The 25,184-nt window shown below is 43.7% G+C and overlaps 4 protein-coding genes and 1 long non-coding RNA gene across 7 annotated transcripts in view; 2 read left to right on the forward strand and 3 right to left on the reverse strand.

The window, feature by feature from the left end:
• Positions 1-3,430, reverse strand: part of LOC105854213 — a 25,023-nt gene extending 21,593 nt beyond the window's left edge. For 2 of the 3 annotated variants that reach the window (XR_001145904.1, XR_001145902.1), the window contains exon 1: positions 3,152-3,430. This is a non-coding gene — a long non-coding RNA (uncharacterized LOC105854213). Of the gene's footprint in view, positions 1-2,776; positions 2,881-3,151 lie in introns of all 3 variants that reach the window. The other variant, XR_001145903.1, reaches the window with a different exon arrangement.
• Positions 3,431-3,542: 112 nt separating this feature from the next.
• On the forward strand, positions 3,543-10,465 carry SRSF9 (serine/arginine-rich splicing factor 9). The gene is made up of 4 exons (XM_004690981.2): positions 3,543-3,872; positions 6,829-6,989; positions 8,389-8,561; positions 9,975-10,465. The coding sequence occupies exons 1-4, from the start codon at positions 3,685-3,687 to the stop codon at positions 10,116-10,118; spliced, it is 666 nt and encodes a 221-aa protein (XP_004691038.1). The 5' UTR covers positions 3,543-3,684; the 3' UTR covers positions 10,119-10,465.
• Positions 10,466-11,064: 599 nt separating this feature from the next.
• On the reverse strand, positions 11,065-18,235 carry GATC (glutamyl-tRNA(Gln) amidotransferase, subunit C). The gene is made up of 4 exons (XM_004690690.2): positions 18,120-18,235; positions 17,851-18,032; positions 13,335-13,438; positions 11,065-12,086 (listed from the first exon to the last, which is right to left on the reverse strand). Exons 1-4 carry the CDS (start codon positions 18,204-18,206, stop codon positions 12,004-12,006), a joined length of 456 nt encoding a protein of 151 aa, XP_004690747.1. The 5' UTR covers positions 18,207-18,235; the 3' UTR covers positions 11,065-12,003.
• A 33-nt stretch (positions 18,236-18,268) lies between these two features.
• Positions 18,269-20,182, forward strand: TRIAP1 (TP53 regulated inhibitor of apoptosis 1). The gene is made up of 2 exons (XM_004690982.2): positions 18,269-18,446; positions 19,275-20,182. Exons 1-2 carry the CDS (start codon positions 18,300-18,302, stop codon positions 19,356-19,358), a joined length of 231 nt encoding a protein of 76 aa, XP_004691039.1. The 5' UTR covers positions 18,269-18,299; the 3' UTR covers positions 19,359-20,182.
• Positions 20,183-21,064: 882 nt separating this feature from the next.
• On the reverse strand, positions 21,065-23,016 carry LOC101618860 (cytochrome c oxidase subunit 6A1, mitochondrial). The gene is made up of 3 exons (XM_004690983.2): positions 22,881-23,016; positions 22,592-22,734; positions 21,065-21,338 (listed from the first exon to the last, which is right to left on the reverse strand). The coding sequence occupies exons 1-3, from the start codon at positions 22,981-22,983 to the stop codon at positions 21,255-21,257; spliced, it is 330 nt and encodes a 109-aa protein (XP_004691040.1). The 5' UTR covers positions 22,984-23,016; the 3' UTR covers positions 21,065-21,254.
• Positions 23,017-25,184: the final 2,168 nt, after the last annotated feature.

Here is a 25,184-nt window from a genome sequence, read left to right on the forward strand (position 1 = left end):
TAAATCTTTTTAAAAGCCTTAAAAAATTCTAGAGAAAAATCATTGATTTACAACATTGCAAATATTTTGGGGACACAGTTTCACACCTTGTTGAATGTATGTTACTACACTATGCCTGCCCACCACCAATGCACCAATAGTCCTCTCCACCAGTCTCCAGGCCTCCCCCACCTCAGTTCTTCGGTTAGAGCCCAAGGGTTTGTTTATGTCTGTTCCTTTGCTTAGTTTCTTTATATTCCACATATGAGTGAAAGTATCCAGTATTTGTCTCTTCTTCTGCTTTATTTTGCTTAGAATAATAGCCTCCAGTGGGTTTACATTCACGATTGCCTTCTTTAGAAGACAACTGTTGTTGGAGGTAAAGGAACCCTCATACACTGCTAGTGGGAATGCAAACTGGCCCACTATGGAACGCTGTGTGGAGGTTCCTTGGAACACTAAACATGGATCTACCATATGACCCAGCGATTTTACTCCTTAAGAATCTACCCAAAGGACACAAAAACACTCATTTAAATGGAAACCTATGCTCCTATGTTTATTGCAGCACTGTTTACAATGTCAAGATATGGAAACAACCCAAATGCTCCAAAATAGATGAATGGATTAAAAGGTTGTGGCATATACAATGAAACATTACTCAGCAATCAAAAAAGATAAACTCAGGCCCTCCCTGGTGGCGCAGCGGGTTAAAGCTCAGCACTAAGAAGCTAAAGCCACTTCTTCACGAGTTCGATCCCCGCCCCGAGGCCAGCCACGTGGCGCAGCAGACCCCTCCTGTCTCCCGGCTGCTTCCCTCAGCAGTGTACTTCATCAATCTGCCTGTTGTGCTCCCCACTCTGTCTCTGGTGAATTCTCTCACCACCTCTGGCCTGTACCCCAGTTTCTGTATGCACAAATAAATAAATCTTTAAAAAAAAAAAAAGATAAACTTCCATGCCATTTACAGCAACATGGATGGAGCTAGATGGGATTATGCTAGCCAAAGTAAGTCAGAAGGAAAAAGATAAATACCAGATGGTCTCACTTATGTGTGTAATATAGGGAAACCGAACAAAAAGGTCAAGAAAAAGTCAAAACTAGCAAGCTGACCAAAGAACTAAAGCATCTATCAAAGGTAGGGGAGTGATGGGGGGGCAAAACAGGGGTGAGATGGATGAACACAAGGGAATATGGTAATGGTTCATGGGTGAGACAGTGGCAGGAGAACTACAAGAGACACAATGGTAGAAGAAAAAAATTTAATTAATTAAAAAATGAAAACATTTGCTCAAAAAAAAAAACACAACTGGTGTTTCTAAGATTTAGTAGATTCCCTTACAATATATATTTATATGTACATGTGCATATCCTAAACATTTTAACTCATTTTAATTACAACTAAATTAGTGTGACCTTAATATCCTTCAAAACATAATTTAAAAATTGTGTAACATTTGATATTATTGTGTTGAGCCACACCCTTATTATCAGGAGCTTAATTTTTTTTAATTACAAAGAATGTAATGAAGATACATATTGTGAGAATTTCCTATTTACTCACAATAAGATCCTGCAAGTGGAATTACTGGATTAAGAAGTGTATTATCAAAACCTGCTGTATACTATCAATTTACCTTCCTAAAAGACTATACCATAAGTAGTTATATGTGGATACCTATTGTTTTTATTTGTTTTGAGTTTAAAGGCTTTTGAGATGGTTATAACTAGAAATCAATTAGCATTATATTAAATGTTTGGTTTTATTCCCTTGTAAGGCTAGCATTGTTTGTTTTAACAAGTTTCACATACACTACCCTCAACATTTACTATGAAAAATTTCAAACATACAGAAAGGTTGAAAGAATGCTACAGTGAATGCATCTATAACACACTGCCATAATTCTAGAGTTAAAATTCTGCTGGATGTGCTTTGACATGTATTTTTTATTCTTTCTCCCTCCGTCCTTCCCTCAACCTCAGAAGACTTACTTCGTTTATTAGTGTCTGCAAGTTTTTTAACGTATTTCAGTTTTTCCAATAACTCCCTATGTAGATGCCTGACATTTGTCTTTGTCGTGCTGACTCAGTTTACTGCACAAAATTCCCTTGAACTCCTTCCACCTTGCTGTAAGTGGCAACATTTCTTCTTTCCTTGTATTATTCCATTGTGTAGATTTACTTTTTAAAAATTTTTAATTTATTTTTGCATAGAAGAACTGGCGTACAGGCCAGAGATGGAGGTGGGGGGCAGAGTGGAGAACAGAATAGGTGGATTTACTGAAATACACTGCTGAGGGGGGCAGCTAGGGAGATAGGAGAGGTCTGCGGCACCAAATGCAGGTAAGCGTCATGGCCAGCATGGAACTCTGGCCATAGAGATAACGCTGACTTAACCCCCAGGCCACCAGGGAGGGCTCCATGTTTCTCCTTAATCCAATCCTCTGTCAGTGGACAGTAGGTTTCCATATCCTATTATATAACTGAAACTTCCTTTTTATCTACTTTTAAAAGACTTTTATTTGAACTGGGGTGCAAGCCAGAGGTGTATGGGGAGGTGAGAGGATTCACCAGAGTCAGAATGGGGAGCAGAACTGGCAGATCTACTGAAATCCACTGCTGATGGGAGCAGCGGGTAAACAGGAGAGGTCTGCTGCGTCACACGGGTCAGCTCCCTGGCCAGGGATGGACCTCATGCGCAGTGGCTGTGGATATCTTCACAGTCCTGAGACTTAATCTCTGCGGCACCAGGGAGGCCCCCACATATGATTTCCAATGATGCACATCGGAAACTTACACAATGTTGTAAAGCATACGTCGACTGGAAAAAATAACCTTGCGATGCAAGGTCTTGTTTTTGTAATATCCGCAGGCTCGGAGCGCAATGGGCTGCGACATCCCCTGTAAATGAAAAGCGCCAATGTGGTCATCTACCAGAACTCCCAAGCTCCTGAAGGACTCAGCACAGAGGCTGGGAGGAGGGCTCTGGCCTCCCTGGGTAAGGATTAAACGTGAAAACTGCAGAAAGCACTTCCTACCGATAATTACAAGTTATGATTCTTTCACTTCCTCCAGCCTCAGATAAAACTCCAAGCCCAAGCTCTGGAGCCCATGTCAGGGTCATACCCCGAGCAATGGCAAACTGGGGAAGGGTGGCCAGGGAGCTACTGACCTGCGGCCGCCCGCGACAGCCGGGCCCAGCCAGCCTCCGCGGAGCCGTCCGGCCGCGGCGGGGGCCCCCCGGCGGCGCGGTCCGCCTCTGCGTCCCGCAGGCAGAGTGAGAGACTGCGAGGCCCACTTGGCGCGCTACCCGCAACATCCCAGTGAGTGCTCACAAAAGCTTAAGGTAAGCAGCACCACAGTCTAGGAAGCCTGAGTCACGGGCGCAGGTCCGCGCAGAAGGAAGTGAACTGCCTCCGGGAAGTGACTCCAACTGCCCCAACTTCCAAACTCTCTCCGGCCGCCCAGGGCCCGTCGGTACCAAACGAGGGCGCCCGCCTTCGCGCACGCGCGGTTTACGCCGTCGCGTCCCCTTTAAGAGGACACCTTTTGCCTCCTCCGACCCCAGCGCTTCCGCTCCGCGTTCCCACAATGCAGTGCGGCTGAGCGCCTCCGAACCCGCCGGGACGCTGCGGGGGGACCCGGGCTGAAGCGGCGGCGGCGGCGACGTGGGCTGCGGCAGGCCCGCGGCGAGGGGCGGTGCGGATGTCGGGCTGGGCGGACGAACGCGGCGGCGAGGGCGACGGGCGCATCTACGTGGGGAACCTTCCGACCGACGTGCGCGAGAAGGACCTGGAGGACCTGTTCTACAAGTACGGCCGCATCCGCGAGATCGCGCTGAAGAACCGGCACGGCCTCGTGCCCTTCGCTTTCGTGCGCTTCGAGGACCCCCGGTGAGGCCCCCTGCGATCGCCCGCGGAGGCCCGAGGCCAGGGCCCCCGCCCGGCCTCCCCTCCCGTATCCCCCCGCCTCTCGGGTGCCCCTCCCCTCCCCACCCCTTCGGCGCAGACCCCCTCGCGGCGCCCCCGGGTGGAAGTTGGAGCTTCCTCACCGCAGGCTTTGGGCCGTCCTCTGCTCCGTCGTCACTTCCTCTGCTACTATCTTATTATTTTACTAAGAAATACAAAAGGTGGGCCTTTTGGAGACTGAGGCCCACCCCAGACGGGCCTCAGGAGTGGTACGAATGACCCTTCTCTCCCTCGCGGCAGGGGAGGCAGCTAAAGGGGCAGCAGCCCAGGGCTTGGGAACCCTGGCCCCGGAACCAGCGCGGGAGCGCCCCGGGGGAAGAGCAGAAGTAGTCGCTCGCCCGCACCGCTCCCCTCCCCCCCGGCCGGAACTAGCCATTTGCGGGGAGCTGACCGGGATGTGGAAGCCTTAGGAGATCGGAAAGCGTCTCTGTGAAGGAACCGACCAGCCTCCTCTTGCACTTCACTCTATGAGGCCGGGGCCTGGCTTTTTAAAAGCATCAGGGACTTGGAAAAACTTCTAAAACTGCCCGAGGGGGATCAGTGATTTCATTCCCCACTGCTAAAGAGGGGAGCACCATTAGATGCTAAAGGCCCAAGGATTTGGAAACTCTGGAGCCCTAAACCGGCTCAAAGGAGTCAGCGGTGTTTGCAACCATTGCTGGCTCTCTGGCCAGAAAAAAGCCTAGGAATTTTCAAAACTGTGGCTGGTGATTTTTAGAAGTCAGGTGTCTGTTCATGTAGGAGGACCAGTGAGGAGCAAGCTCTGAGCCTGTGGGTGGCCCTCATAGCCAGTGACATTGGCAGAAGGTGAAGATTTCCAGAATCTATAACCTGACTGCCTGAAAGGGGGGGAGGGTGGTGTTGCTGAGAACTGGGGGCTGATCAGCATAGACAAGTGGACTTTAAAAAGACTGGCTTTGGCTTGCACCCTGGTCTTTGCTTACCTGTATCGTGCTGCCGTGTGCCAGACAATAAATTTTCTTAACTTTCTGTATCAGCTCTCCCTTTTCTCACTCCTGATGTAAACCTGCTTTGGGGTCTTATCCTATGATTTTGGAGTTGGGGGTGGGGGAGTTGTGAGATGGGGTAAGGATTCATGAACTGGGTCATCCCCTTTCATTCACAGGGTAAATAAAACGTCTAGTAGTCACTTAACTTGGGGCAAACAAGTGCTGTTTTCCAGCATAGTCTCAGGGAACTCCTTAACTAGTCAGCCTCTGCTGCCTGGAGACTGTCTTGCTAGGGAGAAAGGAGGGACCTGATGGTTGAAGATTCTGACAGCTCACTCCCAGTGTCTTGTTTGCCTGAAAAGTGAAACTAGGCATTTTTACATCTAAACTGGGGGTTGCACCTTTGTTAATTAGTAACAGTTCTGGTGTGGTTTTTTTTTAATAGTTACTATTTGTTAAGTAAACATACACTGTGGTATTTAGCATTTTCAGTAAGCGCATTTTGCAGGTGAGGAATATGAGGTTTTAGAGTTGATGATAAAAGAGGGTTAGTAAGGGATCAAGGTAGGATTTGAACCTCATTCTTCTGTTTAGAATACAGACTTACTGCATGGCATGCTACATTGTCATAGCTTTCTTCATTTCTTTCACAATACAAAAACTGTCCTTTCATATCAGCAGAGGCTAAGTTTCAAAGCACTGAATACATAGTATCTTATTTAACCCTACAATAACCCTGGAAAAGAGACATATTACATTTAAAGATGTAAAAACCTGAATATAGTTTCCCAGAGACAGCTACTAATAGACAGGTAGTAGAATGATTTGAACTCAGGTCACTTTGCATTCAGAATCTACTTCTAATCCCTAATAGTTCTGCCTTATCTTTTTTTTTTGCATAGAAGAATTGGGGTGTGGTCCAAAAGTTGGGGTGGGTGGTGCAGAACAGGGGGATTTACTGAAATACACTGCTAAGGGGAGCAGTGGGCCATACAGAAGTCTTTTCTTTGTCATATGTGGGTTAGCTCCCTGGCTGGGGGTTGAATTTAGGCCTTCCTAAATTCAACTATCACTGATTAAATTAGCTCTATCACTGATAGAGCTAGGATTTAACCTGTATTTCACCAGGGAGGCCCAGCCTTTTCCCAGCTGCACTATAAATATAGCCAGGGTTGCACTGAATGGTGCTGAAAATTTTTAATCCCATGATTACAATCTTTTTATACAATCTTGATAAGTGAGTATGTCACAACTGTATGGCTCTAAGGGTATGGCTTTTGGATGTACTTTGGAATTGCGCTTGCTAGAAAGACATTCCAGGAATCAGATCTGAACTTAACTTAGCCTTGAATCCTGAAAAATTCCAGATTTTGTAGTAGTTTTGGAATTGTGTACATCATTAGCACTGTCTGTCTACCCAAATTCTGAGGATGTGCTTTCTCTTATCCATTACTGGAGAACAAACTCTTTTAGAACACTAGTAAAGACAAACTATTGAACATTTGCAAATCTCTTTGGTGAAATGTTAGTGGCTTTTTCTTTCTATAGACTTGGGGGACTAAATCTTGTGGAAGAGTATTAAAGGACTAGTGTATGGTGTATGCATGTTGAGAAAATGTTTCACAAGGTTAGAACACTTTCATTGGCAAAAGTAACAGTTTGTCAATAATGTGTCTTTTTCTGAATTAGTCCTATAATGTGTATATGTTATAATAGACAGTTTGTCATTACAGTCCTAGAAAATCCAGTGTATGACAGTTGTAAAGTTTAATTCAAATAATGACCAGTACCCTTCCATTAACAAACCAAAGCAGAAGTGCACCAAAGTCCTGTTTTTATTTCTCTCTAGATTTCCTACTTACTTCTCATGCCTCTCACTGGGAAGTGAGTCAGTCTCATTGAGCAACACTAACTTCATACTTTTCTTACAGAGATGCTGAAGATGCAATTTATGGAAGGAATGGTTATGATTATGGCCAGTGTCGGCTTCGTGTGGAGTTCCCTAGGACTTATGGAAGTCGGGGTGGGTGGCCCCGTGGTGGGAGGAATGGGCCTCCTACAAGAAGATCTGATTTCCGAGTTCTTGTTTCAGGTATGTTCTTTTCAAAGTGAATTGGATGAAGCATCTGAAATACTTAGCACAGAGTTTGTTTTTCAAGAAGTGTTGTTACTCTTCAGTGTATGAGATAGGTAGGACTTCCTTTTCAGTAGCCTAAACACAGTGACAGTCTGAAAGCCCTGCCCTGTCTTGTCAGTGAGGCAGGTGTTTTGCAAGTGAAATTGCACTGGTAATGCAGCCTCAGAAATGTTGAAAGAGAAAATGTTGGCAAGATCCCTTGACCTGGAGTTCTAACAATGTTTTCTTTTGGAATGTACACTGGGATTGGACTTGATAGACAGACATTACAGGAATGAGATTTGAACTTAACCTACTTAGTCTTGCATCCTGAAAAAGGTCAGATTTTTATGGGGGTTTGGAATTATGCAAAAAAGAAAACAACTTGGGAGTCTTATGGATTATATTACAAAGTAGGGAATGAAATGTCTAGTGTTGACAAATAATACAAAATGCTAAGCTCAGGGGTTTGTGCTTCTTTTCAAAATATGAATACACTGGTAAATAAGTAAGGCCTTCTGCATATGGCAGGAGCCCTGGCGGTACAAAATACATTGAGAAACCCAGCCTCGTCTTTGATGTAAATGTTACACAATCACAGCAGACTCCCACAGTGCTTAAGTGTGATACTCTCTAAGTATCTTCCTATCTGTGTCCCTTTGTAATTTAACCCCAGAACTCTTCCCTCCTTCAGGATGTCATAAATATCTTTTTTTCTCTCCATGCTGCTCTGAAATCCTGCTTAGAAAACTATTAGGAAATGGCTGCAATCCTGAGCTGTGAGCGGTAAACACAGCCTTTGAGAGCAGGAGCACATTTCCCTTTCATGACCTCAGGTAGGGTTGTATGACTCCCAACTAGTTTTAGCGTCTGAGCATTACCTTTTCCCCCACTGTATTGAAGAATGTTGGTGGTCTTTTAAGAGGTACTTACTTGGTTGAGTTTGTCAATCATTCACACCCACAAGAAAACAAACTTCAGATTTTTGTGTTAACCTTCAGCCACACTTTGACCATGTCATGGCTAGTTTTAAACTTTCCATATCCTGGGAACTCAGGCAAGAAATAATTGGGGGAAATGGAATGCAGAAGTCTTGGGCATTGATACTAATTATAAAGGCTATGATTTCTCAGAGATACTGTGCCTAGAGGGATGGACTTTTTACTCCATTGAAAAGGCTTGATGTCTGGAAGATTAACTTAGAATCAGCTTGTTAAGGTGCTTCACTATACACACTTTACTCTCTGGTTTTGCGCCCCTTACCAGCATTTGTGATTTGGGGTTTTAAGGTAGGGTCCTAGGTATTGCTGTCTTTTAATAGGGCAGTTGACACGGCTGAAGGATGTGGCTCCTCTTTCATGTTTTCTGTGCCCAGGACTTCCCCCATCAGGCAGCTGGCAGGACCTGAAGGATCACATGCGAGAAGCTGGGGACGTCTGTTACGCAGACGTGCAGAAAGACGGAATGGGGATGGTTGAGTATCTCAGAAAAGAAGACATGGAATACGCCCTGCGTAAACTGGATGACACCAAATTCCGCTCTCATGAGGTGGGTTCCCACCTTCTACTTATAGCTGGGCCATTCTACCTACAGCTGACCTAGTTGAAGTAGCAAAAGGCCATGTATTTGCTATCTAATGACCTTAACAGCACCACAAAGAATCTAAAGTCAACAAAAAGTCAAGGAATTCACATGTCTTAAGTCCTACAGGGTCCTAACAGAGAACAGTTTTCCTTTAGAGAATACTGGTGCAGTCTGTCATAATGTGGTGAGTTACTCTGAGGTTATCTGTCATTTCACAACTGACTTTATTTGCAGTGTCTCTCTGTGAGCCTGTTATGGCTTCCCCTTCTCTAGCTCTGCAAGCCAGCCTTGCTACTTCCGCCCTTACAAGTATTGCTACTGGGGCAGAGGTATCACTTTCACTTTTCCTTTCCCAAGGTTATATAAAATTCTCTTTGAAACCTGAGCTATGTAGCATATTCTTGTGGCTGATCACCTCACTCTCAGGATTAATTTCTTCGTTTCAAGAAGGCACCTGCTGCTTCGGGTCTCAGTCTGACTCAAAATGTGATACCATTGAGACACCAGATACCTAATTACCAATTGGTCATTGTTTTTTATTCTGGTTAACCTGTTCTGACAGGGATGTCTGGGAACATGAATTTCTGGTCCTCACTTCCTTTTTCTTAAGATTCAATATAATTCCCTAATTTTTTGGCTTGGAGGCTGCATGATTTAACAATGCTCAAATTGTCCTCTTGGATTTGAATTTGGAACAGAAACAAAAAAGCACTTGGTCCTTAGATACACTAAAAAGCAGGGTGTCAGGGTAGATCCAGTGACAGATTATATCGGGGAAATGTGTCTGGCTACTTTCATCTTAACCACCTTTAGGTCTGAGGGTATGACCTGAGGGCAGAAGGCTGATTTGACACCTGGCCATTTTATGGCCAAGTGGCTCTGAACCCTTGTTCCTCCGTATGTAAAATGTTCACAATAATAAAGACTTCCTAGGAAACTAAGCTCTGAACATAACCAAAGCATTTAGCCCAGCTTCTGATGCCTGGGAGTTGGATACGTGATAGCTAGCTCTTTCCATAGGTGCTCCATTGTCATTCATAGATGAGGTTGCAGGGCACTGAACTATGTGACCTCTGACATCTTTTCCAATTCTTAAATTCTAGCAGTTATTTAGATATGTTAATAATAATAGCTAATATTTGAGCATTTAGCAAATATCAGGTCGCCATTTAGTATTCATTCCATTTTCTCATTCCTAAAGTGAGCTAGTAAGAATACCTACCTCACAGCTTTACAGTGAGGATTTAGCAAGATAACCTCACACTAGACAAGCAGTGAATGCTTAGTACTTAACTAGTGTCAGGAAGCCATATTAAGTGTTGGTTTACTTTATTATCCTAGATCTTATTTTTTCTTTGCTTTTTGTTTGAATTTCAGGGTGAAACTTCCTACATCCGAGTTTATCCAGAGAGAAGTACCAGCTATGGCTATTCACGGTCTCGGTCTGGGTCAAGAGGCCGCGACTCACCATACCAAAGCAGGGGTTCCCCACACTACTTCTCTCCCTTCAGGCCCTACTGAGACAGGTGATGGGAAGTTTTTCTTTTATTTTCTAGGTGAACTGAGCTGCTTTGTGCTCAAAAATCTACATTCCAGATTGATGATTTAGTGTTAGGAAATTTTTTTAATTTTTTTTTAAAAGGAAATAAAACTACGTAATTTCTACCAGGGCCATATTAGCAGTAAAATGTTTTAAACTGCAGAAATTGTGGTTTTGGTTCAGAAGCAAGTTGTATATTTTTCACCCCTGATTATGGGAAACAAATCAGTGCTGTGTCTTTGTGGGTTGCTCTGCTATGGAGATCAGCAGTTACTGTAACTGAGTAGGCCCATTCTGTTTAGAAATATATTTTAAACGTTTAGTAATTAATATGTGTGGTTGTCCTTGATTAAGTTCATAAATTTCACATAATAGGAATACTGATTCAAAAAGAAAATTGCTGAATTGTAGTGAAAGCTTGTACCCAGTTGGTTAAGAAATAGGAGTGGAAACCTTTATTTAGGGATTAAGATAATTACTGGAATGGTAGTTTGAGAATTCAACCTCAAGGGCAGGTTCAAGGTTTTTTTTTGTTTGTTTGTTTGTTTGTTTGTTTTTTAAATAACTGAAGGTCAAGCTTATAAATTAAGCTGCCTTAAAATATTGCCAGATAGGTGGATGGAAACATTTTTAACAGCATAAATGGATGGAAAGATTTTTAACAGCACAAAATCACTGGGAAATTCTTAGCAAAACCCAGCTTTAGCAGTTTGGTTAGAAAAAAAAAATCTCTTAGGTTCTGATACTGTCACATTTATCCCTAAATCATTTATCCTTGGCATTTGAACTTTTTAAAACAAAACAAGCTCCAAAACCTCACTATCTTGGTTTTTTTTTTTTTTTTTTTTAAATGTATAAGAATTGGGCTGTAGGCCAGAGGTGCGAGGGTGAGAAAATTCACCAGAGACAGAGTGGGGAGCAGAACAAGTAGACCTACTGAAATACATTGCTGAGGGGGCAGTGAGTGAGACAGGAGAGATCTGCATCACATGTGGCTCAGCTCCATGTCTGCAGCAGTGATAGCTCTGACACTTAACCCCTAAGCCACCGAAGGCCCCAACTTCACTATGTTGGATTCTGCTCAATTCAGTAATCACTGTGGGGAAAGGGATGCTGCTCTCACCAGATAAAATGCTGTACTTCTTTAATGTGTACAACTTGGTGAGTGTAGGGTGAAGTATGTACACGTCTGTGAAATCACTACCATTAAGACCATAAACACATCCACTGTATATCACCTTCCAAGGTTTCCTCCCATCTCCCTTTATTTTATCCACATGGTAAAAACATTTAACATAGTCTCTGCTCTTTTAGGAAATACTAATTAACTGATACAATACTGTTAGCTTTCCAAAGGCTTTTTTTTTTTTTTTTTGTGATTTCTTTTCAGAAATAAACTAGAACCCAGCTAGTATGTCATTTTGTGCATTGCAAATGGTTCTGGGTTAGGAATTCCCAAGTTCCCCAGACCTGAGCAGAAAAGTAACCCCATCTTCTGGGAATAACAGCACTTAGGAACAAATTCAAGTGTTTCTTAAAGATAAAAGACTGCTCAGGTTGGCAGAATAGCTACTAAAACTTCACTTACATGCAGTTTGAGTCTTTCTGGAAGGAAATAAAGGGCAAATGTCTTATCATCCCAAGCAGCCTGTAAGTATCTGATGCATCCTTAAAAACTAACAATGTCTTTTACTTCCATTAGCACTCAGGAACTTTTATTGCCTTGTTTTGGCTAGACCTTACCCAATTTTGTCTTTAGAAGATTTAGTTTCTAGAAAACACTAACCATCAGGTTTTTTTTAGGTGACTGAAGGAAGCAGGAAAATTATTGTTCACAGTGACTACTGATGTAACACTTCCACGCATTCACAGGGCACCCTTCTCTGGGAGAGGTGCTGAGCCATGCAAGGAGGGCTCTTGTTCATCCACCCTTGGCAAAGAGATATTACCTGTTTGAAAACAGTAACAAAAGGAATGTTATAATTGAACCTGCTCCTCAACTGGCTCTACTGAGCTAATATCACTTGTTCTGTTGTGAAAATAAATATAGCTACTATTGTGTTTTGCTAATGATGAGTATCTGAAAGAACTACATTTGTCAGTGAAGACAGATTAATGCACATTTTTCAGTAAGGGGCAGGTAGGTTAATTAGCCACTTACATGCACATAAGAGTGATAGAAAGAGTTGACTATTTATTCACTTTGTTCCAAGAAGCAAATTCATAGTATCACATAGTATGTGATAAATACATTATGGCCCCTGAAACAGCATCATCAAGCTCTGAGCTAGGTTCTAAACCTTAGTTCTCTCCATATTTAATTAAGGTGGTTTCATGAATCCAGAGACTTTCCAAGAGTTGAGCGTGAATCTTATTTGTTATCCCATTCTTGCTTCAAGCAAAGCTTTCTTCTTACTGGTTGGTCCTAATGAAATAAGTAACTTGAGCTGCAAAGCTGATGTCTGTCTTTGAAGGCTGCTCAGGATGGTTCTGAGGGGATTTCCTAAGGTTGAAGTTGGTGTTTGGAAAACTGGGGTGCATGGGCTAGTCTGTCTTGCTGCCATTGTACAGTGGCAGGCAGCAGCTCTGAGGACCCACCCATTCTCTTCAGAGGAGACAAAAACAGCTTAGCCTACTCATCATCCTGAATTTCATTACTGGCTCAGAGGTATTTAAAGCTTCTATTTAAAATACAAGTGAGATTTTAAGATGCACATCTCCAGACCAACGGGTTACAAACTAATAGATGGCTCACGGGATGTATCTGGCTTGTGTTTCATTTGCATGGTGAGGTTTTTAAGTTTGAATTAGTCGCCAGTATTTCAGTTTGGAAAGTATCACACAACATGGCAGATGTCCTTGTTCTCGCAGAACAGGCTCACATTCCTGAATAAGCAGCAAATGCCAGTTGCCCCTTCAGGCAGGTTTACCCCAGGCACACCCCTCTACACACCCCTCTCTACCACAGTCTTGTTTTGCTCATTCCTTTACCAGCTGGCCCTTGGAAGTGAATCATATTTTTAAGTTGAAGATGTGCCACGTGTCCCTAGAACTTACTGACCTTGTAACTGGCAGTTTGTACCTCTTGACCTTTACCCATGTCCCACTTCATACGGTTGAGAGTGCTTTCACATGGCACCTCACGGCTCCTCCTTTATTCTTAGTTATTCTATTAAACTACTTTAGGCAACACATACCTGGAGGGGCCACAAAATATTCCTCCACAACTCGATGGGAGTTTTGTAGTAGTTCTTCTGCACAGTTGCCTTCTACCACATTGTCAGATCTCAGGTACAGGCATCTAAAAAAACAAATTCTCAGGGTTACCTTCTCTGAGGCCTAGGAACATATTCTTGAGTCATTGCTCAAGAGATGGAGGAACTATGGCCAAAAGAAGTCTGCAGTTTTATAGATTCAGCGAGCCAGTGAGGTAAGTGGTAATTATTCCTCAGGATTATACTATTTAATAAATACTTTTTGATGGATTACTATGGTTAAGTTGCTTTTGATTGAGAGATAGGAAAGCAGTTATAATATGTTAAATCTAAGTCAGGATGAGGAGTATTCAGAATAGGTGATGTTACTGCCAATGGCAGGAAACAGTTGGATTGGGGGATGGGAAATGAAGTTCCTGGCAGGTGTAGAAACTTGCTCAAGGATGTTACGTGGCTTAAGAACATTAGTTCTTAAATGATAAAGAACTGGGAACTGAGCCCAGTTCATAGTATCCTGAAGATGAGTACTTTTCTTCACCATCACCTTTATGCACCTAAAATTTCCCCTTATAAGAAGTACCACAAACATAGGTCAAGAAATCCCATTATTCTCTGGGCCTATTTTTTTCATTAAAGTATTCAGATGACACAATTAGTTGAACATATCTATGAGGCTTCACTCCTGTTGGAAGGTTCAGAGTGTGTGACATTTCTAACACTGCTTCCAGATACTTGCACTGAAAAATGAGCTGCCTGCTCAGTCACTGAGAGTGGTGCTACTGAGCTCTTTCTCCTTTAAGCCAGAGCGACTGAGAGCTGAACCTCATATGACAAAGGGCTAAATACTAGAACAAGGCAAAGGCTACATCGAAGGCCAATTTTAGGAAAAGATTTTCCTACATTAGTTTTGTGGTACCCAGCCCCAGGCTAGCCACAGTAAACAGCTATTTATTGTTCAAGAAGGAGAGATCTGGCTTTTTTTTTTTTTGAACCGCGTCCTTAAGCAAATATGTATTTCCAGACCTTAAGTGTTTTGCCCAGAGAATGATTTTTTTAGCCATACAAGTGTTAGGCACTCATTTAAGAAAACTTGGAGAAAAAAATAAAGTCATTCATAAAGGTGATCACTGGATTCTGGAGTTTATATATTTGTTGGGCAGTGTAACAAAACGGCTAAGCGCTTGGGCTAACTGAATTACACTGAATTCTAAACTCTGTGCCACACCTGGCATGTGGGTAAGTTTCTTATCCTCTTCATGGATCAGTTTCCCTAGCTGTAGAATGCTTCAGAAATTGCTGGAAAGCTTATATAAAATGCCAGAAAGGTCTGGTAGTGACAGCCCTGTCTTCTATTGACAGTAAGAAAGGGCTGCTGAATAGCACTAGCTCTTTTTGGAAAGAGTTAGTACACCCCAGTACCCACCATTCACTCAGTTTATTCACTTAACCTATTGCCACCATCATGCACAACTGGCTTACACTACCATGTGGCAGTGTTCTCTGTGCCCTGGCACTAGATGGATTTTACCAATAACTGGTGGTTAAAAGCTGCTGCTTCTCAACAGTAGATCTAATAGAAATTGGTTTATTCACTCATTTGGCAATCATGTTTACCAGTAAGTGGCATTTTCAGAAAAATACCCCTTTATATACTACACATTTGTTTATGATAGTTTTTTTTTTTTTCTAGAATAAATGCAAACCTATTTTCTTAATAAGTTACCGAACACAGGGTCTCTCTGAGGGTGGCCTACAAGGTAGATCCCTTAACTTACCAAGTCACTTAATTTTTTTTTTCCTTTTCTTAATTTTTCTCAACCTCAGAATCAATGTCTGAAACACTGAACAGGCCCAGTTCAGCTCTTTAGGTGCCTGTCAATTGCTTCATCTTGTCTTTCTCAGAGAGATATCTGTAAGAGAACTTAGTTCCAAAACCATAGGATACACCCACTTTGATACTAAGTTAACATTTATGCATCCAGGCTAATGTTAATTCTTGGTGATACTACTACTACCCTTGAGAGAACTGAAAATGGTCACTTGAAATTATGTTCTAATTCAGTTGAAAAAGGTGGTGGAGAAAGTTAAGCTAAAGTAATCCCTACCTTCTAAAGCTAGGCATATGGCATTTAAGCCAGAAACTGAAAATGTTAATACAAAGCCTTTAATGACACTGTGACAGCATAGAGGACAAAGAAGTGCCTCCGTGGGTCCTTGGCCTGACCAGTCGGACAATCCTGTCTCTTCCCTTGGCTTTAGGCTGCCCAGAGTAACTTCTCAGGGCACCATTATACTTCTTCCTATAAGTCTTTTCCCTCCCTCCTTATTTACTTCCAGTTTGATGCAGACTAGAGTAAGAGCTCATCAACTTGACTAAGTGGTTAAGATGTGTTTCTGAAGGACATCCTAAGCATCAGAGTATTGACTGCAATCAGACATTTCATCCGAGTCTGTCTGAATCTGAGATGAAAAAATAATCCAGTTTCTAGGGGTCGACTTTAGATGGTATATTTAAAAGTATTTGAGAAAAGCGTTGAACTCCAAATACCAAATTGTTATTACCTGTGAAACCTTGGATCAAGTTATATAACTTTTAAAGTGGTATGTGACAACTGAGGTAATACATAGAAATTCTTAATACCTGTCACATAAGCACACTAAATGTCTCCCCCCTTTAATTTCAAACCAAATGGTGCATTAGTAATGTGCCATGAGAGTCCCATTAGGGCTTTTACAGCTAGTATAGCTACCACCTAAAGCCATCTACTACTTGTCTTTACTAGGTGGGACATTCAGAATGTCTTAAGTTATACAAGTGTCACATTTCTAAAATCATTAATAAAATTTAAGGAAAGATTGTGCATCACTGAATACCAGTTCCCAGCTGCTAAATAAATCCAAACCCTCTTCATCTTTTTTCATAATCTAGTCCCTTAGAAATAGTTGCATTTCTTTATATTACCTTCTAGGTGACTTAGGAAATTATTTTTTTAAAGATTTATTTACTTATGCACACAAAAACGAGTACAGGTCAGAGTGGGGGGTGGGGTGAGAAGATTCACCAGAGACAGAGTGGGGAGCAGAACAGGCAGATGTACTGAAATACGCTGCTGAGGGGAGCAACAGGCAGATCAGGAGAGGTCTGCCACACCAGCCCTGTGGGTCACATCCTTGGCCAGGGATTGAACTCATGCTGCAGTAGTGCAGATAGCTTCATAGTGCTGTGCTTGTGCTCTAATCCACTGTACCACCAGGGAGGGCCCAGGCTGAGAAATTCTTCCCCCTCTTTATGTTTCTAATCCCTCCTTTCCCAAAGTGTCTGCTAAATTGGGTACTGAGAACATAAAAGAAGACACCTGGGACATGAATGAATGGAGAGGGGTGGGCAGGGGCTAAGTTAAAGGATGCCCTGTAGAGTATCCTGAAGCTTTTTATAGCCCTGGGAGCCTCCTGAATGGGTTGGGTAGGAGAATGACAGCAGATTTCTACTTTGTAACAGCACTGTAGTTGGAGAATTGGTTAGTCTCTCCAGACCTGAACATAAGATTATAAAAAGGACTTGAAGTCATAAAAAGACAGGTAATGGCGGCTAATCTTTCTTGTTTCAACAAGGGCTAGTTTACTTTAAAAAAAAAAAAATCACCAAAAGAGTAGGGCAGCTGTAGGTTGTTCCTATGTTTTTGAATAACTGATCCTTAAGAAGCTACAGTCCCAAAAAAATAAGCCTGCTTTTCAAAAAAGCATTTTCTTTACAAAAGTATTAAGGTTTAGCAACAACTGGTGGGTAGGGGCTTACCCCTTGTAGTATTCCCAAGGTAATTTATTCAAAGTTCTCCCATTCCTGTTGTCCTACACTACACTGCAGCAGGTTCCTTCCTTATTGTTGATGAGAAAAGAAGCTCACTGGCTGGTGTAGAGGGAAATAACATTTGATTTTCATTGTTCTTAAAATCAAGTTTCCAAGAACCTACTGACAAAGTTAGCGACTTACTGTACCTGTATTTTACACTTCCCCCTTAGGTATTTGTGTTTTTGGTCCTTGGTATAAATTAAAAACTTAAAAATCTCCCTCTGCAATCCCCTCCCATTTTTCTTTAAAACTAGCAACTGGCCCTTCCAGAGATGAGCTGAGATCTGCAAAGGAAGCAGGCCATTCCAGAAAAAGTGAATGGCAAGTGCAAAGATCCTAGAGAAAACGAATTTGGTGTGCTGGAGAAACGTTATGGAAGCCAATGTGGCTGGAGTATGTGCCAGAGAGTGGCAGGGACTCTAAAGTGGGTCCCCTGAGGCGATAATAAGGTGTTCGGATTTTGTTCCTGTTTCCTCTGAGAGGCTTCAAGAATTTCAAACGAGAGTACTAGGTTTCATAATGACAAGGGGCGACCCTACATAAATTCCTGCGTCTCGCTAAGGCTTTGTCCCTTCGGTGACAAGGGGCCACTTTTCACCGCCTTAAATGTCTGCAAAGGTGGCAGGCGGGGGACGCTGCCAAGCTCACCTGTCCTCCAGCACTGACTCCATGGGCTCCACCCCATCTGTGTCCACGGCGCCGAGCCGGTCGGCAAAGGCGATGGCTTTCTCCAGCCGCGCCACGGCCTCCTGGCTGCCGAAGTCCACGAGCGCCAGACGCTCCAGGTGCTCGATCAGCTCGGACGAGACGCGGCCACTTCCCGAAGGGCGCTGGGAAGAGAAGGAGGCAGAGCGCATGGGTCACAGATGGGGCCTGGCCGCCGACCTCCCTAGCCGCCCGCGGGCGTGTGGGCTCACCTGAGTCGCCGCGGAAGCGAAGCCCTGAAGCCCGCCTATCCGGGCCTGAAGACCTAGCTGCACAGCCCGCGCGGCTAGCGCCCACATCGCTCGTTTCCTCGGCACCCGTAGCCGCCCCTGACGTCAAACCGGGCGACGCGCCTAACAGTGATGTCATCAGGGTGAGCCGCCGCTGCCGCCATGAACAGCGTCGGGGAGGCCTGCACTGACATGAAGCGCGAGTACGACCAGTGCTTCAATCGCTGGTTTGCCGAGAAGTTCTTGAAGGGAGACGGCTCCGGGGACCCGTGCACCGACCTCTTCAAGCGCTACCAACAGTGTGTTCAGGTGAGCTGCCTCCCGAGCTCTCGCCTCCACCCCAAGCCCCGCGTTCTCTGCCGTGGCCCCAGCTCGCGCTTGTACCTGCCGGGCATTGGAACCGGAGGACAAAGAAAGCCAGTGGCAGCTCTCCCTGCTGCCATGACCTCTAGGCAGCCTGGGAAGCTCTGAACCACAAGTTCAGTATTTTTGCAGTGCATTACTTTTCATGGAGCATAGTAACCTTTGGCGCTCCTCTTAAACTTGCTAAGTGGGCGTAGTTACTGGTATTTTGTACATGGAACGTTCACGCCCAGAAAGCGGAAGTGATTAGTTTAAATTCACTGGAATCAAGTTTTTGTGTAGTGCACTTTTCCACTATTATAATATTATTGGGTGGGGGAGGTAGAGGCCGAGTTGGCCTTTTGACTTAAGATCTTTTCATTGCAATTCCTTCATTGGACTCAGCTAGGACATTTTCATCACAGCCGGATAAATATGGAACTACTTTGAATCTTAAGAACAGCACTGTGAGTGGGCAAGGTATTTTCAGTTAATTAGTTAAGATCCTGGGGTAATCCTTCGTGGAGTTGCTTAGCCAAGTATCTGAATAAAATGTAGATAATCTTTGGATCATGCTGATAAAGAACCTTACTGGTCAGAAGTGAGGCTTGCTGAAGGTCACAGACAGTAAGCACAGGATTCCAGGTTGGAACTTTGGTGTCTTTCAATACAGAGGTGATAGTGTCAAATTTCACTTATAAATTTTAGTGATTTGCTTACCCCTTTCTAGTCTCTCTGCTCTTAGGGCTTTTGATCCTGAAGCTTCATGGTGATTTTTATGTTTTCTACCATCAGAAAGCAATAAAGGAGAAGGAGATTCCCATCGAAGGACTGGAGTTCATGGGCCATGGCAAAGAAAAACCTGAAAGTTCTTCTTGACAGTCATCTCGGAAAAGGACTCCTCAAGTCATAAAATTGAGGAACCATGGATTTTGTCAGTTAAGACTGTGAAGATAGTCATCCATTTGATGAGGAGCTTAGGAGGGAGAATTTTTGTTTCCTCCTGTTTTCCTCTCTGCTTTGAGATGAGTTCTCACTGGTTCTGGCATCTTACAGGAATTCCATGTGCTAAAACTGAATGACTTACTATTATGGTTCCAATAGTTGGGTCTGAAAAGAATCAGCTTTAATTATACCTTGTATGTAAATAATGGTAAACTTGTTGCCTAACCTCTTGAGTTAATGCTGCAAAAGGACATTAGGTACAACTGTACTTGGGTCATTGTTTTTGGGAGCAATGGTTAGGACATCTCTTTTTTTCTCAGGGAGTTAATGGTCTGAAAAGGATCCCCTAGCACAACAGTTTCGTTCAATGCTTGGGAACAATTTTGCTTTTTATGGTTAAGATTGCTGGTGGACTGGGTTAGCCAAGTGATGATAACTTTCAATAGTTAACCACCTTCTCAGATTCACATTCAAAACTGAAGAATTTTGCAATGAAAACCATTTCAGAGCTCAGTGTACCCCAGAAATTAAGATCCTTGGAAGCTCTATGGAAGACCCTAAATTTGCTGTTGCCAGCTCTCAACCCAAGTCAATGAATTACATCAACCCACATATCATAAAAATGTTGAAATGCTGCATCTGGCTAAAATGAGGGGTTGGGGTAGGAAAAGTTATGCTTTATTTTCATTGTTTACCCACCCTGCCATGTCTGTAATCATGGAGACAGAATAAATCGTAATATTTGGTGTCTACCCTTATTTACCCTTGGAACTTAAGTGTACTTATTTATGTAGCAACTATTACCATGTACAGATCCCATATATATTGGGGAGAATTTTATTAATTAGAAATTGCTTTGATCTCCCATCCTTTGTTTTCATATGCCTACAAAAATATTTTCTAAAATGTCTATGTAACAACACAAATGCCAGGAAAATGTCCCAGCAATTGCTTGAGTAACCTTGTTCAATCTGTTACATGCCTTAAAGACTGGGCTGAGAGATGATCCTGAGGTGAGAACTTAATACTCTTGGAGAAAATTATCTGACTATAAGCTCATAATCTGCAACAAACACTGTTGGAATGAGTTGGGAAGACACTAATACACAGGAAATAAGTGCTACCTTGAGAAGCACAGGAACCCCTATATGTGAACTGTAGTCACTAACGTCCTTGTCATTCAGAGTATGCCAGAACCAATCTTAATGACTCCCCTCATGGTCCCTTTGTTTTAGCCACCCTGGGCACAAGAAACCAAGAACCAGCCCTCCTTGGTGGTGCAAGGTGTTAAAGCATAGTACTATGATTCTATCCACAGCCACTGCAGCATGAGTTCAATCCCCAGCAAGGGGACTGACCCACCTGCTGCTCCCCTTCATGGTGTATTTCAGTAGATCTGCCTGTTCTGCTCCCCTCTCTTGGGTGAATCCTCTTACTCCCTATCAGGTACCTCTGGCATGTACCCCAGTTCCTGTATGCACAAATAAATTTTAAAGAAACCAAGAACAGGCCTATTATAATTATTTGGAAGTCTGAATTGGGCCTGAAACAGTATAAATAGCAGCAACAGACCACTGCAGAAACAGCAATAACATCAATGCTAACTTCTAAGGAAAAAATACCACCAAAGAATGCAACTCTGACCTCATGACCAAACAAGTTATTTATTTAAGCCATCTCCTGCCACAGTCGAGATGGGAGAGAAGTTTAATGGTCAGCATTTGAAACAAAGTGAGCTTAAGGTCCTGTACACTTTTCTGGTCCACGTGAAGAATAATGGTCCAAGCCAGTACTGTGGTCCCAGTGCTTAGGTAATGGTCCAGGTTCTCTTTATTCATCTTCGTAGCCGGTGGGCAGTGGATTCACATGGGCATTGTGGAATAGGGTATGATTACCATCTCCCCAGGGAAAAGGCTGTAGAGTGAAGATGATAATTAGGCAATTCCAGAAAATAATTCACAAACATACTGCCATGAACTAAAAATAGGCAGGGTATTAGGTGATAGATTATGCGTAAAGTAGGTATCAGACCTTTACCAGTGTATTTAAGCCTTCTCTTAATTAAGGGAGTTCTTGTAACTTCCATAACAGCCTTTAAAGTAGACAGTAGAAGTGCGACCCAATTTCAGCACTCACTGCTATGGGCTGAGTTCCATCCCCAGCCAAGAAGCTGACCCACACTTGGCACAGCAGAGCTCTCCTGCCTCACTCCCCTCAGCAACGTATTTCAGTAAATCTTCATGTTCTGCTCCAGACTCTGGGTCTTGGATGAATCTTCTTACTCCCCTGACCTCCCACCATGGGCTTACACCCCAGTTCTTCTATGCAAAAAAAGAAAGTAGACAGTAGGAAACACTAGTCACTCACAAGCCTCTATCTGCTTACTACTATACCCTGTGCTGTTTAAGAAAATGTAATCAATTCACTGTATCAGAATGGTAGAGGGGGGTATGTGGAAGAGGCTTATGTCAATGCAGGTTTCTGGGCTCCATCTCTGACCCATACAAATCTGAATTGGAAACTACAATCTGCCCTCAATTATTTGGCATGTGACCTTTTCAAAAACATTGCTCTGGGCTTTAGGTTGAGAAATCTTGCTGTATACTTCTAGTTTTGCTGTACAAGGGAAAGAGAGGGGCTCAAAGACTCAAAAAACTTCTAAGTCTGCGCTATGAGGCCAATCCTACCAGGGCTAAGTGAGTGGATAGTATTAAAGAACCAGAAGAGATAAAGAATACTTAGAGTAAACAATGAGGAATGGCTGGACTACACCTACAGCAATACACCAAAGATAAAGTCAACAAAACAACTAGCAGAGCTGGGAAAGAAGGAAAAGCTGTCAGTCTCTTCACTTTGCACCTAGTGTTTGCCACAAGCCCAGTCCGTCTGTCTTTGCCACCAGAACTCACAGCTCTTTCAGAACTGACTCAGAGGGTGGGATGAAACGGAGAAAAGGTGAACCGTTGGATAGTTAATTTATGACCTTGAAGAAACCAGACGTGACTCTTGAATCTGTTTCCCTTCCGTAAAACCAGATACAATTAAAATTTGTGACCGTTTAATGAAACTGTATATGCGCCCGGCATCGACGCTTGTAGAGAATGAAGGACCTGGTCCGGGCACTCAGAATGGGAGAACCGTCACTGCAAGAGACGGCCACGGCGTACCTTAGACCTGATGCGGAGATGGGGGTAGGCGATGAACTCCGGCCTCTCATGCTCTGCATGTTTCGACTTCAGGAAGACATTCAGCATGCTCACTGCCACCCCAGGGAGCGCGACGAAGTAGGTGAGAGCCTTCCACATGCGAGCTGCGCACAGAGTACGACCGTTCAGGCTGGAGTGGTGCCCGGCCCGGCCTCATCTCGTTCTCCAAGGCCTCAGGCCAAGGTCATCGTCCCGCCCCGCCTCGCAGGAGCGGGGCTGAGGTCCACCCCGCCGAACCCGGCCCCAGTACCTGAACCCTCTTCGCCGTGGGCGCCACTCGACATAGGCCGGGTCAGTCGCGGCCAGGCCCGACCCAGCAGCCTTGAAAGCCCGGACCCTGCCACCGCCGCCATCTTTGACCTGGCCCGTAGCAGCGCCGGAAGCGGAAACAGAATTGCGAATATGGGCGGGACCTACACGTCAAAAGGAGGTTCCCATTGGGCAGCGCCTAAACTCAAGGCGCTTGCGCACTACCCTCGAGCCCCGCTGCAACCCTGTCGCAATCCTCCGAGCTGCTGAGTTTGAGGACTGGTCCCGGTTTGCTACCGTCTCCACCTTGTGAGACTTAGCACCAAAAATAGTTTTGTGGAGGGCACAAGGGAGCTCGCCTTTCTCTGGAGCCCGTGGGCTGAAACGAGAGATTCCATCCGAGCACAAACTACCCTGTCTAAAAATGCAGTTCCCATCCTCCCCATCCTCTGACGTTTTCCAAATAACATTAACGTAGTCTTCGTTATTATTACTTTGTCTTCCCTACTACACTGTATAAACGTGATGCCAAGAATTTGTCACTGTAGCATTCCCAAAACCTGGGATTTTATTGCTCAACATAGATTTGATGAATGAATGAATGAAGACTCAGTGAATGAATAACATCGGGAGCCAGAAAGAACTTTGAAATTAGTGCCTGAAGATCTGGATTCTAATCCCAACTCAACATCCTCAATTTTCGGCTTCCTTAGTCACTCTAAGTTTTCTCTACTTTGAAATTCTGGGGACAAAAACGGACACCTATTATATGTTGTCTCCAGAATTATTTTCCTGCTCTCATTGCTTCCTTCCCTTTTCTTCCTTCTGTTCCTCTAAAAACAGTTTTTAAAATAAAAGTAAACACACACACACACAAAGACCCTCCCTGGTGGCGCAACGAGTTAAATAGCAGCACAACTGAAGCTAGCTAGCCTCAGTCGCTTCAGCACGAGTTCGATACCTCGCCAGGGAGTTGACCCACATGGCACAGCAGACCTCTCCTCTCTTGCCCACTGTGCCCATCAGCCGTGTATTTCACTCTATCTGCCTTTTCTGCTCCCCACTCTGTCTTTGGTGAATCCTCTCACCCCACTGCACCTCTGGTCTGTACCCCAGTTCTTGTATGCATAAATAAACAAACCTTTTAAAAATTAAAAACGCATAAAAAATGAAAGTAAACTTTTTCATCATATGCCCCTTTAAGAATATTATGAGGGCTCTCTCTGGTCAGTGGGTTAAAGCACCGCATTATGAAGCTCTCAGAAGCCACTGCAGCAGTAGTTCGATCTCCCCACCCCCCTAGGGAGCTGACCCACATGGTGTGGCAGACCTCTCCTGACATGCCTGCTGCTCCCCTCAGCAGTGTATTTCAGTCCATCTCCCTGTTCTGCTCCCCACTCTGTCTCTGGTGAATCCTGTCACCCACCACACCTCTGGCCTGTACCCCAGTTTTGTAAGCATAGTAAATAAGTCTTAAAAAAAAAAAGAAGATTATGAAAGTTATGAACTCTGTTCATTGTCTCCCTTACTCTCCCCCTCCTCCTCCCAAAATACAACTGGTCCTAGGCACATACAGTTTAGGAGACAATGTTGGGAGAAGAAAGCAACACAATGTGCAATAGGAGACCCTCTAAGAGTCCTGTGCTACAGGCTGACCACCCCCAAGAAAGGAGATAAACAGGGAATCTAGTGTGGAAGACTAGTTCACATCTCACTTCCTTTCCTTACAGCCTGAGGGACCTTGGGCAAGTTAGACAAAATAAATGCTTTAAGACCATGCAGTTTTATGAAGATAAAAATTTAAGATCTTATTACTAGGGCTTCACAATATAAATCTAGATTTTTTTCCCTGACAGTCTGGGTTCTTATGCTATGGTTGTGATCTGTCATTAAATCTCCTCAAATATAGTCAAAACTATGAGGCCCAAAAGTGGGACTTTTGCCACCTCCTTGGTGGCAAAAGAGGTTAAATCTCAGCATTATGAAGCTACTGGCAGCCACTGCAGCACAAGTTCAATCCCAGGTCAGGGAGCTGACCCACATGGTACAATAAACCTCTTTTGTCACGCCCACTGCTCCCCTAAGTGTATTTCTGTCAATCTGCTTGTTCTGCTTCCCATTGTGTCTTTGGTGAATCCTCTCACCCCATCCCTAGACCTCTAGATTATACCCCAGATCTTGTATACATAACTGCATAAGTAAATAAATAAATCTTTGTTAAAAGGAGTGGGACTGTGGAAAGGGTCCCAGTTAAATGTTGAAATCTATGCCTCTTCTCTAAAATGGAACTATTATATGCAGTTAT

The sequence above is a fragment of the Condylura cristata genome, unplaced genomic scaffold (genome assembly GCF_000260355.1).
Source record: "Condylura cristata isolate star-nosed mole 26May11 unplaced genomic scaffold, ConCri1.0 scaffold00029, whole genome shotgun sequence".
Classification (NCBI taxonomy): domain Eukaryota; kingdom Metazoa; phylum Chordata; class Mammalia; order Eulipotyphla; family Talpidae; genus Condylura; species Condylura cristata.